Source organism: Phoenix dactylifera, chromosome 12 (genome assembly GCF_051530095.1).
Source record: "Phoenix dactylifera cultivar Ajwa chromosome 12, Ajwa_hap1_PhDact_Kaust_v1.1, whole genome shotgun sequence".
Taxonomy (NCBI): domain Eukaryota; kingdom Viridiplantae; phylum Streptophyta; class Magnoliopsida; order Arecales; family Arecaceae; genus Phoenix; species Phoenix dactylifera.
The window spans coordinates 19,201,993-19,219,465 of record NC_143201.1 but is presented as its reverse complement, the minus strand read 5'-3'; the positions used below and the strand labels follow the sequence as shown (position 1 = coordinate 19,219,465).

The 17,473-nt window shown below is 36.5% G+C and overlaps 1 protein-coding gene across 1 annotated transcript; it reads right to left on the bottom strand.

Moving 5' to 3' along the window:
- Window positions 1-519: 519 nt before the first annotated feature.
- On the bottom strand, window positions 520-13,817 carry LOC103700897 (meiosis-specific protein PAIR3-like). Its single transcript, XM_026802092.3, has 10 exons — window positions 13,725-13,817; window positions 10,105-11,628; window positions 9,873-10,008; window positions 6,877-7,026; window positions 6,729-6,792; window positions 6,492-6,641; window positions 6,336-6,394; window positions 2,111-2,245; window positions 1,204-1,295; window positions 520-895 (listed from the first exon to the last, which is right to left on the bottom strand). Exons 1-10 carry the CDS (start codon window positions 13,734-13,736, stop codon window positions 824-826), a joined length of 2,394 nt encoding a protein of 797 aa, XP_026657893.2. The 5' UTR covers window positions 13,737-13,817; the 3' UTR covers window positions 520-823.
- Window positions 13,818-17,473: the final 3,656 nt, after the last annotated feature.

Below are 17,473 nucleotides of genomic sequence, written 5' to 3'. Positions count from 1 at the left end.
AGGTTCTGAAAGTTGAACTGGGATGTCAAATGGTAACAAAAACAAGAAAATTGTGAGTAAAATCCAAGAATGATGGTTAATCAAGCACTGCTTTCTTCTGTCCATCCATTTACTGAGTTAGTTGAGATGTGATCAGAATTGCACTACAGCAGCTGTAAGTGATTAGCCAAGATACCACCGTAAGCAGCAGTTCAGCCTTTGCACTATAATTCAGCATATAGGTATCAAATGCTCACATTTAATTTTGTGCAATTTTAGCTTTTGAATACAAGACTTTCTGTATACCTAACAATCAGCTAACCTCTCAATCTACAAGGTGCTGAAAGCAATGGTATCAGAAAGACCACTTACAAATTATACAATAGAGTTTTGCTGTACGAAGCCAAATCCATAATTTGATAAGGACAATTCAAAGGCAGCGAAACATCAATTTATCACACCCATCATCAAAACAAGTTTCTGAGTGCACGCACATAAACTTCCTGGAACCTTATCAAGCATTTCAATGAATCTCACCAGTTAAACAAAAATCAATTCTTGGTCATTTCATCATCATTATAGAGATTTACATTGACTATAAGGACATTTCACTCATTGGTCCTAATGTCCTATATACAGCATCGAAACAATGAGATAATTTGCATAGTTGTAACTTTAATAGCCAAAAATAACAGTTGTCAGCTTTTTCTTCTCCTTTCTTTTACAAGTGTGGAACAACAATGAGGATTCGCTAAGGTTTGGCATGTTTACACTCATGGACTCGTGTGATTCAAGCAGAAACCTGCCGTAGCTAGTGTCATCATCCTTCATATGACGAACCTGATCAACAAATTGTGCCCTCTGCCAGCAACTCCTTCAATACATGCTTTAAGCCATTCATCTTTCTCCTTGCTTCCTGCAGCAAATGAGATCAAAATGCCAATGCATATTCCATAAATCTCAGGTCACCAATAAATAATGACAAGCAAGATTAAATTTCTTGCTCCCAGTAATGGCCCATAATGTACATAGTTTGATACCCTTAATTAAGCTTATGCAGCCACAGGCACTTGCACCTATCCGACAAAAGTCACAAAACCAAGGTACCAGTAGCAAGTCTACTGTTTTGGTATAGTAACAACATTCAACAACCAAATACTCATGTTATCTGTCAGTCATACTACTGAAATCCATTTAATAATTACTTGCTAGCGGACACCTCACCTTATGAACCATGCCAATGCTTGTCTCTGCATCATTTAGCTGAGCCTCCATTGCTTCTTCAACTTGCAGGAGAAGCTTCCTATGTGACATCTCTGCCCATATACGAGAACCAACAAAACCAACAGGGTTGTTAGTAGCAGTACTAGTAGTAGTAGTAGTAAGAGAAGGAGGAAAACGAAGAAGAAGAAGAAGAGAGAGAGAGATTTATAAGACACCCAAAAAGACTTGCAAACTTTTTTCAGAATACACAAGTTAATGATTTAGCTGAGAGGCAACTTATTGAGCAAGGTACCAGCAAGGTCTCAATTTTCCTGCTCCTAGGAAAATCTATCTGATCTGTTCTTTGGTAAGTATTCATCATTTCCGATTTCAAAATTGAAAGAAAATGAAGAAAAGAATTAGGCGGAGCCCAACCCCAGTTTCATCAAGATAATGAATGAAAACAAGGACAGTAAAGGGAATCTAAGAAAGTAAAGCATATGAAGCATAAGATGTCCATTGTTTATTTGCATATGTTTCTAAGGATGCCGATGTAGAGATAAGCAAAAATTTGTACATGTATGAGTTAAACATCTGCACTACTAGGTCTACTTGGTCATTGGTGCTAGGAAAGCCACAAACCCTTGTGTGGTGGATCTGTTGATTGTCACTATTCTAAACAGGAAACTTGCAAGATGTCTTGGGGACTACTTAGTACAGGGAGACCTAGAAAAAAGGAAATTTAAACATAAGCGCCTGACTGATTTGAGGTATTACATGCCAAGTCTGATATAATGCATGATCATATCCAGGCTATCGAAGGTTGAAAGAAGAACCCACATCATTCTCCTTATGAACAGTAACCAACCATTTGTTTCCTGCACTTATTTTTTGTTAAAAAAAAGACCCAGGTGTAAACATCACTTACTCTGCCGGTCTGCACATCCTTTAAGTTCTGTTTGGTGTGCTTCAAACTCTTCCAGGATGCTCGTGCAGTCCAGGAGGTGCTGATTGACCTCCTCTTTAAATTTGTCATGTATAAACTTCAGCTTTCCTTGTTGCTCTGCATCCAACCAATTTCAGCTCAAACCAGTTTAAATAGGGAAAAATCTGAAAGAAAAGTACAAGATGCCACAAAAACAACATAATACGATGGATGAAAAGAGGGGGGAGGGGAGCAGAAGAAAATCTGCAATCAACGAATCAAAGTTATGCTATTGAAAGAAATGCATATTCTATAAGATACCTACTGGCTTATTTCTAAATAATTTATGTGTTCTTGAAGAAGGATCAAATAAAAAGGAGTCATAACATTGTTATCTCATATTCAAAGAACACAATTCCCATGTTTATCAAAGCCTACAAGCCACTTGGTTTGACCAGCCATCTTGTAAAACAATGAATAAAACAATTCCCTTAGGTGTTGACCATTTATATAATCAGATGTCCATCACATTGGTCAAATATGTGGCTTTAAGGTCTTGTTAGATAAACTTGGTGTATACATGCAGTTTCTGTTATCTGGTTCTAAATATATTGCACTTTGTTCTGGGAATGATAGAACATATGTAATGTGTTGGCAACTAAAAGAACATTTCCATTTCTTTTTTTATATTTGTATTTAAATACGAAATACTTTCATTCACTTAGTATTTTTTTTGAAGAGCTTCTTGGAAGATTTTATATAAATGACAATACGTATTCATTCATCTTACAAGGTTGTGCCAGAGTATAATATGATTTCGTTTTTTTCATATGTTTGTGCATATAAATATTATACAATATGTGGTGTCACACTTGCAGGGTCTAAGTTCTAATTGTATTTGCTTGGTGCATGCCCCAACCTTAGCATTATCCAGTTTTCATGGTTTTAATGGCAATGGTTGCTTACTTGAAACCTCTGCATAAACCTTCGATGTAAATCTGTCAGATTTGTCCATATACATGTACTGAAAATATTTGTAACCAGATGGAATCAGCCTGACCCCTCTGCATTAGTGGTGCTCCTGATCTATCCTGAGTAATCATTGATTTATTTCTGCTCTATATACATTGAGACAGTCACTGTATAATTATCCAATAGAGTTTTTGATTGGTTAAAGGAGATATCTTCATCATCTAGTAGTTCATTTGATCAGACTATAGCAATAGAGCCATCCATCTTGTACTATTGAATAGGGCCCAGAAAAGCATCTAGCTTCGTTCTTTGGCTTCAGGAGTAATAGGGGCTAGATTCCTCATCATGCTTGGCTGTCCTTTTGTTGAGTTTTTTTAACTTATTAAAACGCATCCTAACTGATACATTTCTCTTCATATTCTATTACTTCCCCCTCTTCAGCCTGTAAATCAGTGCCGAAGTTCTTTCATGTGTTGCATTTTTTGAACTATTTTATATCATTTCCCATCATCTGGTAGTCAGTTTAATTACATCATTCATAATTTCGTTTTGGGTTAACTTCACATGAACATTCAGTTTTGACTTTGAACATTCTTACAAGATGTTTTTGTTTGACTAAAATATCTCTAAAGTATTGATTGCTTATTCTGATAGTTGATAATAAAAAGGAACTATGTCTTTAATAGTTGACATGATTTTACCTAATAGAAGGTCAAAGTCCAATTATATGAAAAAATTTAGCGCTCTAAAATGATCCATCAAAAACTAAAAGTTGTATTTGAAAAATGATTTATGTGAAAGAATAAAATCAAATTGGAAAAGAAGCCTATAATTGTACATTTGCTGCATCAAGAATGGAAAACAAAAGGCATCACACATTTGAAAAGTGGAGGCCAACATGTTTCAATTACAAATCCAGCCAGGCTTAATAGGATAAGAAATCAGCAACTTCCAAATCCAAAATAGATTAGGAAACAAGCGCCTTGGGCACAATCTAGCTGAGCTTGATCAAGACAGGTCTGATCAAGCTTAGCTTGCAACTAATTTTAACTAAGTTTGATATCAAGATTGCTTCATTTGTTGTTTGATTAAACCTAATTTTGAACTGAGCTGAACATAAGCCTATTTCGATCAACTCAGGACCTTAAATTGAGTCAAAATCAGCCGAGCAAGTAGCATGCTTGGTCCAAGCTTGAATTACAATTTAAGCTGATTCTAATTATTTAGTTAATCCATTGACCAAAGCCTTAGCTTCACCTTAAGCACTCCAAACATCAACCATTGGACATATTCAAACAATTGATCACATATAGGTAAATTACAGATAACTGACAATCCTACCCAAGACATTACAAAACTGTAATCAAGGAGCATCCAAAATCCATTGCCCAAAGCCTTGGCTTCACCTTAAACACTCCAACGTCCAAACATCAGCCGTTGGACATATTCAAACAATTAATCACATATAGGTAAATTATGTATAACTGACAATCCTACCCAAGACATTACAAAACCATAATCAAGGAGCATCCAAAACAGTCATGCAAGGTCTATATCTTAATCTAGAGGAGTTTCATACAACAGTATTGATCTTCAATCACTAGTAACTAATCGAGAAGACAAAAGGTAAAAATTTTTAAAAACATTATTCTCCCAAGTTATTAAACCCAACAGTAACATTAAAACAATTATTTAAAATATTGGTTGTTTTAATTGCAAATATTGTTATTTTAAAAGCTTTTGATTGGGCAGGCGTGGAAATCAGAGCAGTATAAGAGACATTTAACAGTTTAATCTCAAAAATTTGTCAATGTTCAGACTAATGGACTTCAACTTTGAAATTTCTCATATGACTTGCATGTAATTTTGTCCCTGCAACAGAAACCATGCTAGTTTAAACCAGAATTAGCTAATTGTCGACTAAAATGACGGGAACTAACTCAGTAGGGCTGCTTGCTTTGGATACCAACGAGGGGGTCCAAAGAAAGACAGAGAGAGGATTTTTCTGGGGGAGATGGATCGCAAAGCAACAGATATGACGCTGAATTGGTGAAGGATGGATAGCCAGGAATGATCACAGGTATAGAAGTTGGGAAAGAACTCTGATGGGACCTCGGAGGCAAGGTCTTGTAGAGCCTGGCAGCACTAAAAGACTAATCACATTCACCTCATCTGATTCTGAAGAAAGGTGTACTAGGTCTTCTTGTCCCTGGGCATCCACTATGAGATTTGCAGATGTGCTACTCCATACCAGTGCAATTACCGAATGTGGCAGGAGAGGGTTTCGGAAAATGTTGTTGGAACTGCCAGGGGATGAAGAGACAACTACTTAGCCATGTTCAATGAGATCTTGGACCACATGCATGAGAGAAAAGTACAGATCAGTTGTATGAACCTGACATTGATGGAAGTCACAATGAGCGTTTGGGTCATAGAACAAAGGAAGAGCAGTCTGCGATAAGTCATTAAATTAGATATAACTTCCAGTGCTCAATCAGTTTTTGTTATTCTATTTTCTAGCTTTTCAAAATTCAGCTGATGGCTCCTTAACTATGCCTCCACCTTTCATTCTCTTGGCGAACTTCATTATCCGTGATGGATCCTGAGTCGTCCACGCATTTGATGTATATGATTGTTGTTCCTTTGATGCATCTTTGGAACCTTATCTTCACGTCATCCCTGACCTGATTTGGTATGACTATACTTTTTCCTGTCATGTGCTTCACTTGCCCGAAGACAAAGTTAGCTGTTCGTCATCTTGCGACATTTCCATAAGCATGAAAATTCAGAACCCTGGTTACATCATATCCATTAAAGCTCTAACTTCTGTTCCTATGTGACTTCCTATATGCTATGATTACAATATACCAAGAGGTATTGTTAGTCTTTCATGCAACAAACTATTGGCATAGGCCCCACTTTAAGGAAAAGGGAGGACAATCACTGAAGAACATTGCCAGTGGCATATTATCTGATGATAAATAACTCGCTTTCCACTTGTGTATATACTCTTCATTTGATTATTTTCATTAATCATACATAATATTTTTTTTGTATGGTTTATGTGCATGCACATGACATAAGTTGCCTATAAGGAGCAAGACAATATTGCCCTGTTGGCATATGTCCAGTGAGGTAGCGCGCATGCATGCCAAAACATGCGGTTGACCTCAAGTCCAAAGGTCTTAACAAGCTGATGGGCAAATTATTAAGGCCTGTTGTCTATCTTCCAAAAAAAACTCCTTAGGTTTCTTACCTTGAAATTTAGATTCCAGATGCTTTCTCTTGGAATTGCCAGTGCCGATGAACTTCCGTCTACAGGCAGAGAAAAAGTTTTCATTATTGAATCAAAGTTATAAAGGAAGGAAATATTGTTGATAATTATTATCATTTTCAATATGTAAAAGCTTACAAATCTGCCTGTATATGAGACTCAGCATCTTGTAGCTGCAGGCGTATTTTTTCTGCAGCAACTGAGAGTGTCTTAGAGCTTTTCTTGTTCGTGTGTGATTTTACTTTGCTTTTGAACCTTTCCAAAACCAATGCCAGCTGGCAGACAGCTCTGCTACATAATGCAAATGGCACATCACATCGAATAAGCAAAAAGTATGAGGATCAGATAGAGTATTTACATCAAGAAGAACGAGACCTTGCCAAGCTATCCTCTGGGTATTGATCTGAAGATTCATGTGAACCAGTTGTTTCTTCAGTTCCTAAATCATGGTAGGTGCAAGTAAATTTGATCTGCGCTTTAAAATAACGTAAAAGATGGTGGAAAAAAGTTTGTCTCAGCTTACTGTAAGTGCCAACTAGAGATGGTGAAGATAGGTTGGTTTTGCACAAACTTCCAACTTTTTGCCTGTGTACTCTTTTCCTATGATCAAGTGTGAGTGGAGAAATCTTGGGGCTGCCAGCATCTGAAACACATTTTTCAATCTGTCTACAACCTGCACATGGAATTGCACATTATGCATAATATGAATTACGATTTACAAAAATACATTGTTTTCAACATAAGAAAAAGCAGAAATTTATGGAAAATGAATATTACTATCATAAACTTATTGGCTATAATTATTTTTCCTGTGGTCAAAACTCAAGATGTAAGAACTCCGAGGGACAACGACAATATTGATGAAAATGCAGAAACTCCATGCTATTGTTAGACAAAATTCTAGCGCCAGCACCAAGTATGGAGATTCAGAAAATATTGGATGGTCAACACAGGAACATCAGTAGGCTACAGAATCATCAAGAAGTTAGTATGGGGAACGATTGACCTCTTTTTTCATGTGAGAAATAGCAAATAAGATACAGGTTTCAAATATTGAATTTCACTTTAACCATAGTAAAGCCCCCAAAACTGCTGTGAATCCCAAGAATTATCATATAAAATGATACTACCTGATTAGCTGCCGTAGGGGAAAAAGTAGGAGAATTGAAAGGTGAAGAGTCATTTTTATCCACCGAATAAGCAAAAGCAGACAGATGCATAGTCTGATCAAGCTAGTTACAACATAATTTGAATTTTGTCCAAAACTCCAAAATCAACACTGGAACTTTTTGGTTTCACCCAGAGACAATCTAAATCCAGAGTTCATTTCAGAGTTTTGCCCAAAATTATGTTGAGGCTAAAATATATACGAGCAATTTATGCAACCAAGGTGTCATTCCTACATTTTTTTCAGATTCTGAGAAATATTTTCTCAACTTAATTTGATTTTTGCAAGTCAACAATATATTGAAGCATGAAAATATTGGGCTCCAAAGAAAGTCGATTCCGTATATATTTTTGGCACAGTTTTGGCTGTTAGTTCAAATCACAAGACATCAAATTTTTCATGCTTCTGACTGTCATCAAATGATAGCATGATATGTAACAGTCAGAGATACCAGAAGAAGCGAAAGAGGGGTGAAAAAGTCATGTATTGGAATGATTATTAACTTTTCAGAAAAAAGTTGTAATTGACAGTTTCAGCATGAAACCCCTAAAACCATACACCAGAAGATCATAAACAATAGAATAAATTTTAAAATAATGTCAAAATTATTTAAGTTTCTTGTCTTATTTTTATTTGTTTTCTAGTTTTGCACTGATGCTTTGCTTTTTTGAACATTTTTATGTTTTTTTTTGTCCAAAAGTGGAACCCAAGTTACCCTGTCAAAGTCAGCACTCATCTGTCCTAGTTGAAACTCAAACTGAAGCTGAGATTTTAATCTTAATTATTAATACGATAGTAGCATACATCATATGTGATATCTTGATACTGATATTGCTTTTCATATTAAATATCTATGAGTGGTGTTAATGTCACAGCATTGGAACAAATAGATCAAAAGATTGTTCAAAACTGAACAATTTCCTCTTTTTTGACTACAAAAATTTAATTAACAGACCTAAACAAGTAGTATATCATTGAGTTCTAACGCATACAACGGAACAAAAATATCCAAAACACATGGTTTCGACAAAATCAATATCTATGAGTGGTGTTAATGTCAACTTGACAATTTACTTGCAACATTCATAAACAATAGTTTAACATAGTTGACAGGCACACAGATATGTATGTGCATCTATGCAGATGACATTTTTTTTAAAAGAACTTACATCACTTTTATCTGTTTTGGGCAATTATGGCCAAGGGTGTCCAAAATGAAAGTAAATAGGCAAAATATTTTGAGCTAAGGCTGGGTTGATATCTCGTTAACTATTACATTAAATTCACGATGCTTAGTAAGTAGCAAAAAAAGTCAGAGAGATTAGATCCTTCTTGAATACAGCACATGATCAATGGGACTAATCTGACACCAAATGTAACAACATAATAAGCGAAGCCATATGTACCTAGCTCTATTCTTACTTGAAATAGATAAGTCATTTCTCATTTTAAGATTCAATTTCAATAACTTAATTTAGCATCTAAACAATATGGTCCCTTAACAAAATGAAATGTGAAAGGAAGAGTTCTTTTCACTTTATAAACAAATCATGCATCCATGCAACCTTAGCCTTGTACACTCTGGAACGTGATAATATAACTGGCTTGTCGCCAGTCACGATATTCAAGTATAAATTCATAAACAGCCTCATCATGACCATTTCACACTAGCGATAACTTCTTCCAGTTACATGATCAAATAGTATCATAGTTTTTCCAGGACCACAATCTATGACTTATCCAAGGCCCAAAATTATGGCTTGCAGTATATGCCCTCGTTGCCCAGATATGGAGTAGGTGCAGGAGTGGATATGGGTGGAGGAAAGTGGATATCTAGAAACACTTTTAGTAAGGAAGTACTTGAGAAGCAGGTGTGGCTTGAGATTCTAGGAATATTCTAAATCGGGTGCACTACCCTAAGTAGAAGGTTCTGGCCACCAAAGTATATGCACTCCTTACAGGAAACAAAATAATCTAACCATCAGCACAATGTCCCTATGTTTCAATAATGCGATTTGGCATCATAGGACAGAAAGTAATAGACCAGTTTATGCACATGAATCCGTGCGCTAAATAATGTCCAATGTATCATTCTTTGGACCAGAATAGAGTATGCAGAACTGTGATGCATTGGAGCCATTGTTCTATCCTTGTTGGATAATAGTATGAGCTGAGGACCGTTAGCTGTCAGCTGGTTATATAATAATAGGTGACTAGTAAGTGATTAGTGTCAACTGTCTTCACCATTCAGATATGTTGGCAAAGCAGAAAACAAAAGGCGAAATCGAAGCACAGATGGGATAAATAATACTACATGACTTATATATGTGATCATATGAAAATTTATTAACCTTTTTTAAAAATATTGTTTGCGTCAAAGCCCTCAGAGTCCTGGACCTTGATTGGGGATAGAGATGGCTGCTTCTCGATTTCTGTCTTTCCCACAACATGTGGTGTTCCTGACTGACGAACGTCTCTAGTACAATCCTGAATGCACATTAAGGCAAACTCAAAGGAAGAATGGAAGGACTAATTCGAGTTATCCAAACATGGTACTTGGAAAGATAGCAAGATAAAGGATACAGATGTTTCTGTTTCTGCATCTGAACCATTAGATTTTCTTCTTAAATTACCCAGACTTTTTGAGCTATAAAGTTGTCTTGTCAACTTTCTTTTCTTAACCAGCGCAGGACTCCAGAAAGCCTCATTTGGTAGTTTCCTTCTTGGTGAAGGTGTAGGTGTATTTGCATTCATAGCTACAGCTGGACTCTGAGAGTCATCCAAGGGATTACAATTCCTTGCTGCTGATGGACTACCGACCCACTTGTGCAGGTAAGCATCGTTGGGCACTGGCAAACTGTTTGTATGTTCCCATGAACGTGTTTTCTTTTTCAGGAATGAGCTACCATCATATTTATGAGTTTCCGCATCACATGCTAGTGATGGGCAGGCAAAATGTTTGTGTACTGCTGTTTGTGAATGATGATTAACATCTGGAACTTCAGTGTTTGTTTCCAAAATGTCTTTCTGACCCTGACATGGCTGAGAAGAATGTGCTGTTTCCTTGATCCGTGGTGATGCTTTATCAGGTGATGGCAGTGTTTGTTCTTTACCGTCAATCTGCATGCTCTTGTCTGAAGCCTGTTTTCTAGGAAAATAAATCCTCCAAGGTTCCATTCTAGCCTTGTTCTGCTCACTTCTCTTCCATTTAAACCTGACAGTGCGTTCTAAGCTTCGTTCTTTTCCTTCACCTTCCTCAAAAGAAAAGATGTTCTTCCCATCAAGTTTCAGTTTAGCACCCGAGATGGAAGAGGACAAAGGCCTCTTTCTAGAGCCAACCTGATCTGGCAACTTGTGCGCGGTAGTTCGTGGAGCTTTCTTCCGTGCTAAGGAGCGAGTAACAGGTCTTCTTGTGGTTTGTTTTGGGCTTTCAGAATCCGTCTCAATCGTATCTGAGTTCTGCTTTGGCTTTTCTACTTTGTCCATTTGGGATTCCCTTTTATGATTTATATGCAATATTGTGTCTTCAAAGTTAGGTGAGACCATATTTTGCTTGTTCTGTGAAGCAGTACCAAGTATGGCCCACAGCTTCATTCTTAAAGCTTCATTATTGTTCCTGTTCATTCCCTTAGGATGTTCTCCACCTATACCTTCATCTAGCACATGTGTTTCCTCCATTGTAGCAAACACAAGTTTCTCCGCCCTTTCCCTCTTGCCATCTTTCTCTGTCCTTTTTCTGATAGCAACAGTATCAATTTTTTTGTGAAAACCATCCTCTGACTGTAGCATTGAAGCCCTATTTGCAAAGATCTGCACTGCCTCTGTAGTTGGTGTTTCATGACAAACTAACCATGGAGAAGCCTTTTGATCTTTAGCTGCCTGTTTTCCTTCAGAGGCTTCTACAATTCCAGGTCCTCTATTTTCTTCAAAAACCTTTCCCTGAGATGAGGACACTCCCTCCCTAGTAGGCAATGCAGCACCATCTTCTTTTGTTGATCCAGATCCCATCTTTGGGCATCTCTCAACTCTGATCCCAATAGAGACTTTTGGAAATCGACCAGATGGATATAGAGAACTGCCCAAACTCTGGCATTCGCTTGATCCAGCCTGTTATTTTAGTTCAGAATTTAAATGCTCATGATAAGTACATGTCCCAGTATGTAAACAACTTAACGGGACAAAATGACTAAGTAACAAGAATCACAACTCAATCCAACATACGAACTTCTGAAGCAACTAAAAGAATCACAAAGTTAAAATAATAACAAGTCAAGTCCTAGTTGACAAACTAATACAAACCAACAATATAAAGACATAGATAAGGATAAATGGACTACCTATTCCCCATTACGTTTACATCATAGCAGTTCAAATACAATATCACATCTTTGAGATTACTTCAAGAACCGCTTACATGTTGCATTTTCATGACCCAATCTCCACCATTGCAGCTTTGAATGAGTTAATGAGGGTGAATTAAAAATACAGAAGAATCTGGTAACAAGAAAAAATACCAAGAGGAAGAAAAAAAAGAAAGAGAGAAAGAATGAGAAGTCACAAGTAATCTAAAGATGTAAGTGTAACCACAAATTAATCTTAACTCAACTCAAGCATGAAAAATATGCCATCATATACTAGCCAGAAAAAAAAACTCTGAAGTGACCTTTAGGACACTCTTTTTCTTGATTGCTAAGTTTGCAATAGACTTTTGTGAATTTAGGATGAGCCCGAGCTTAATCCATCATGGATTCCTTGCTTATTCAATATGCATACAGTTTATCCTCATGACCATAAAGCACTCTAATTGCATTCTGGATAAAAACACCAACATCTGGAGATTTAACACCATGAACTTTTGCTACTAGATGGGCCCTTTACTTTCAACTACAACCTGTTATCACTGAATCTTACTTCATTGTTAGCTGAGAAGTTTATCTAGCTAGTATTTATTATTTTTCTAACTGGACTTCAATGAGTTAGTACCAATTGGCTCTAGACAGCAGTTAGGAGTTTGCCTGCAGTTAAGACAGTTTTTCTCTCACTCCTTACTAGTTACTTGTTTGTATGATAAACAACATGCATTATATTACATGTTTTTATGATCAACACCATGCATTATATGGATTAACCAAGAACAATGCGAAGATTCATGGGTTACAAAGACATGCAATGAGCTGATCTCATGTGGGAAAAGAGAAGTATTTCTACATGTGGCATCAGACCAGATATACAAAATGATGAAACTGGCATTAGCTATCCTTTAGCAATCACATATTTAAATCACACTCTTCTAGTGAGCAATCAACTTGGCTAAATGAAAAATAAAAATAAAAATAAAAATAAACGCATATGTTTCACCCGAAGCAAGACATGTTATTGAGAGAACCAAAAGTGCATGCGTTCTACATTTTCAGAAACACAGCAGAACCATATGAAGGTTAGAGATGATCAAACTGGTCGACCAGCTAATTACCATTCTAACTAGACAATAAATAAAAAATCAAAATTATATCAATAAATTGATCAAGAAGTGACTTCTAATTATGAGAAGAATTTTTTAAAAAATGAAGCATTCCGTATGATTGCAATAGAAACTCAGAATTCCAACAATGGCAAGATCAAAACTGCCTCCAGGTTCAGAGAACCCTAACAGTCAGGTTTTAATTACAAAACTCACGCAGGCCAGCAAGCAATAGCTTAATTGTCACTTCAGCAAATTATCAACTACTTGATCCAAACACTAAGTTCATTACAATAACTAAAATAAGTAAACCGACAGTCAAATCCCTGATCCAAGAAAACAAACAAATCTACGCCTCATAGATACTATACGCACGCAATAAACTCGATCACCAACTATGGAAACCCTAAATTCACTGGCGAAAACAGAAAATCTGGCAGCAGAATTGATGCAAGACGACACCTCAGGCGAGACAAACCCTAGCACTTCGTTCAGATCCATGAGCACTTAAGAAACACAAGATCCAAAAATAAATGATGCATAGAAACTTGTATCAAAAAAAAAAAAAAAAACTGAGAGAAGATGGAAGTGATCAAGGGTTTAATGAACAGCTCCGTTTAGAAGAAACTAAGCTCGATGATCCGCAAGAATTCGAAGAGAAAGGAAGAAGACGCTAGATCTGATGATGAATCTAAGTATTAATCGAAGAACAAAAAGAAGAAGAAGATAGAGGAGATCTCACCTCCGGCCTCATCGCTTGGAAACCCTAGATGACGCCGATCTCGTCCCTCTCGTTCTCCCTCGCGCTACGAGCAGCTTCGAATTTTGGGAGCAGGAGGATTTTCCCTCCAAGAGAGCATAAAAAAAGGGCGTAGAGTGGGCCCCACACTAAGGTAGTTACTCGTAGGTGGGTCCAGCGCGTCGCCTGCTTGTATAGTTTTGTGGAGCGCCATTTTTGTGGGACCCGCTGTTGAGGGACACGTGTAAGATGAATGGTGGCGTTTCGTGCGATGAGCTGTGCAGATGATCTCGATAAACAGTCTGGTGGTTCTAAATACCAGTACGTGTGAACTGGGTCATTTGTGTTCAAGAAAAACAAGCATTTTATGGATAGTTGTAATATTAATTATTACTCTATTTAAATTATTTTTTTTTGTCGCAATCTTCATGCGAATGAGTATTTTTGTTGTTGTAAATATAAGAAGAAAGAAAGTTTAATCTACACTTACAGCATTCTTTTACTTAAAAAGAATTCGGCTCGCAAGAGATAATTGCCCTGCCCTTCATACATAAACAGATAACAAGGGTTATTAATTTGTGGAACATACATACATGCATATATACACTCATAATTTTGATTTCAAGCCTAATTGAGCTCAGGATAAATGAGTTCGGAAAAACCTTAAGCTTGACTCATTTACTAATCTAGAAATTCAATATTAAACCAAATATCAAACTAAAAATAAACCAATGTGTATATATTTTTTTATAAAAAAATAGAATGTTTGTTTTATGGGACGGGGAGATAGAGAAATTCTCTTCTAATTTAAAAAGATCGATTCATGAATAGAGAGTCAAAACTTTTGAGAGATAACCAAGTCTTCCCCCCAGGTCTCTTCACCATCAAGAGGCTTGATTCCTAAGGATATCTCGCCTATACCTTCGCCATCCATACCAAAATATGCCGTACAAATTCGAACTAGATGGTAGGAAACGTACTATACTATTCTGGCTCGGTACCAGTATTTGATACGGATGACAAACTAATACTTAGTACGCCAAAAAAATTTTATATCGTACCATATCGATACTGTGCTCGTGCGGCACTGGTATGGGGTCCGGTACTATAACGGCGAATCTTGCTCCATACACTATCTACCAAAGCCAAACAAAACATCCCAAGCTTCATTTCCACTCGAGCAAGTCCCCGCTTCTGCGTCTCCACCCCGAGATATCTTATGGTAGTTTCATCAAACCCCAACTCTAGGCTTCACTGCAAAGCCTTCTTGCCTTTCACCCCAGAGATGGCGGAAATATCCTCTTACCTAGGTAAGGCAGCTTTTGTTAAAGCTTTCAGCCGGCCTAATAAGACCAATGATGTTGCTATGGCCCTTGTTCACAAGGCCAAAGTTGATGGATCATGGACCACTAAGAAGTTATCCATCTAAAGAGAATAAATTCTTCATTTCGTGCCCCTCAAATGAAGATGTGAAGCATCTGATGACCATTGGCTGTGTCTCTGATCTACTGGAATATTGAGTCAGTAGCAAACATAATCTTAAGTTGTCGAGTCCCTTATCGCAGTAGCAGATCGAGCCTCCGTTAGGAGGATCTCTCAAAGTTCGACCTGCACCTTTTTAATGGAGATCTGGCAGCCATTCTGGATTTCTTATGGCATACACAGAGTTCTAGATCTGTACATATAGTGAATGAAGTGCTCCGCCGAAGTAAAGCCTCCATTTTAGTATATACGTACATTAGATATATTAGATATGACGGTTGGACATCCCACAAGTGGTGCAATTTGGGCTAAGATAACCTACTCTGGCCGCCCAACTTGGACGATGGGTGAAAGAACCCTCTATCCAAAATTCTCTTAAGTATACTTGATTGCACAAAAAATTACTTAGGAAATTAAATTTTTAGAGAATCTAGTTTTCTATCTATTTATTTCAATAGAAAAATGATAAATTTGGAAAGGTTACAATTAGGTGGCGGTATAACCTTTTCTTTTTTCCACGAAAATGTTTTTGTTTCTTCTCAATTTTGATGAATTTTCTTGCAAGAAAAGATATCCTAACGCGAGTTTGTTTTCCAAGAATGAAGAAAATCAACATGAAAATTAGAATAGAATGAGAATGAAAGGGAATCCGAATCACAATTCCCAATCTATTGTTTGGATGTGGAAGGAATGAATGGATGGAAATTAGAATCATAGTTCTCATTCCATTGTTTGGGTGTGAAAGGTGTGGATGAATGAAAAGGAATAGCAATTCAAGTCCAATATTTAATTTAACTACTTGTATATCAGAATATAAAAAAGTGTCTATTATTATCTTCTAAACATATCGTCGACAGATCATTATTCTTATTCCATTATTTGGACACGAAAAGAGCGGGCAAAAAAAAAAAGAAAAAAGAAATTCAAGCCCAATATTTAATTTAACAAGTTATATATTAAAATATACTAAATCTTTTTCTATCTTGTAGACAAATCCTAAACTAAGGAATATGACTAATTTTATAGTAATAGTCGTTATAATTCTTTTAAGGAGCATTTTTGGATATTTTGTTTGATTATTATGACTTATAATTTATACTCTTTTATTTTCTATTTTCCACATGTTTTATTAGTTAATTTTTATGTTAACTTATATTATATTTATTTAAATTTTATAGCTTAAAATAATATTATAGTTTTTAAAAAAGTTCAATCTTATTTATTTAAACCTTAATAATATAATAAATGGTAGCTGAAACCATTCTAACAGCTAGTGTTATGATTACAATATTTATAATATACAGGAATGCAGCCAGTCCAATTCCAACAATTACAAGCTGCAGAACAAAGCACAAAACTTTCAGCTAGAGTTGGATTAGAATGTCCCAAAGCTAGACCTCCTCATTGCAGTATTTATTTTTTGCAACAGGGTAGTTTGCCATAATATTGAAGGGATGAGAATTCTATCCTGATGAACTAAATCGTATCCAAATATATCTGGCTGTAAAGCTAACACAAGCAACTTATCCTCTTTTTTTTTCTTTTTTTTTGAGAAAACGTAGTAACTTACATGAAGTACAAAATATTCAGGATCTTTACTTGTTGGGGAAGAGCAGTAGTTTTATTACTCCAGTGGTAAGAGAATTCAAGAAAGAAGAAGACCCCCCAACTTGTCAATTAAAGATCAAATATCATGTATAGGCATCCACAACGATCGTATGAAATCACTAAGAACTCTCAAGAATTTGGAAAAGACTTTTCAGCCTGGCAATTAGATTGCTGTGGTGAAATCCTGATGGGTTATGCCAATCATTTTCTCAAAAAAAATTTGATTGCTAACTTACAGTAATTTCATAGATTCATCCAGCCATCAAATGCTGCGAACATGAAGCATTAAATAACGAAGGAGCTGCAGTGGTTCCTTTTATTTAAAAAAAAAAATTGTGATGGCTTTGACTAAAAGCAAATTTGTTTGAATCCAAATTAGAAGTCATGGTCTTAATTGTGATGAGATAGACAACTAATGAATGGATGCAGCGTCATTTAGCATGTGTCTGTCGGTCAGTCCTGGTGGCTTCTTCCGTGGTACCCCGCGCGTTGGTGGTTAACTTGTCTCCCTTGAATGGTGTTCGTCGTGATGGCGACTTCTATTTATCATGATACCTCCCCCAAGGCACTGGCATTTGCAGGTGCATCCAATTGAGCAGTGAAGCTAGACGCAATGGGCCTCGAAAACATGTATCATTCTCATGATCATTAATATGAATACT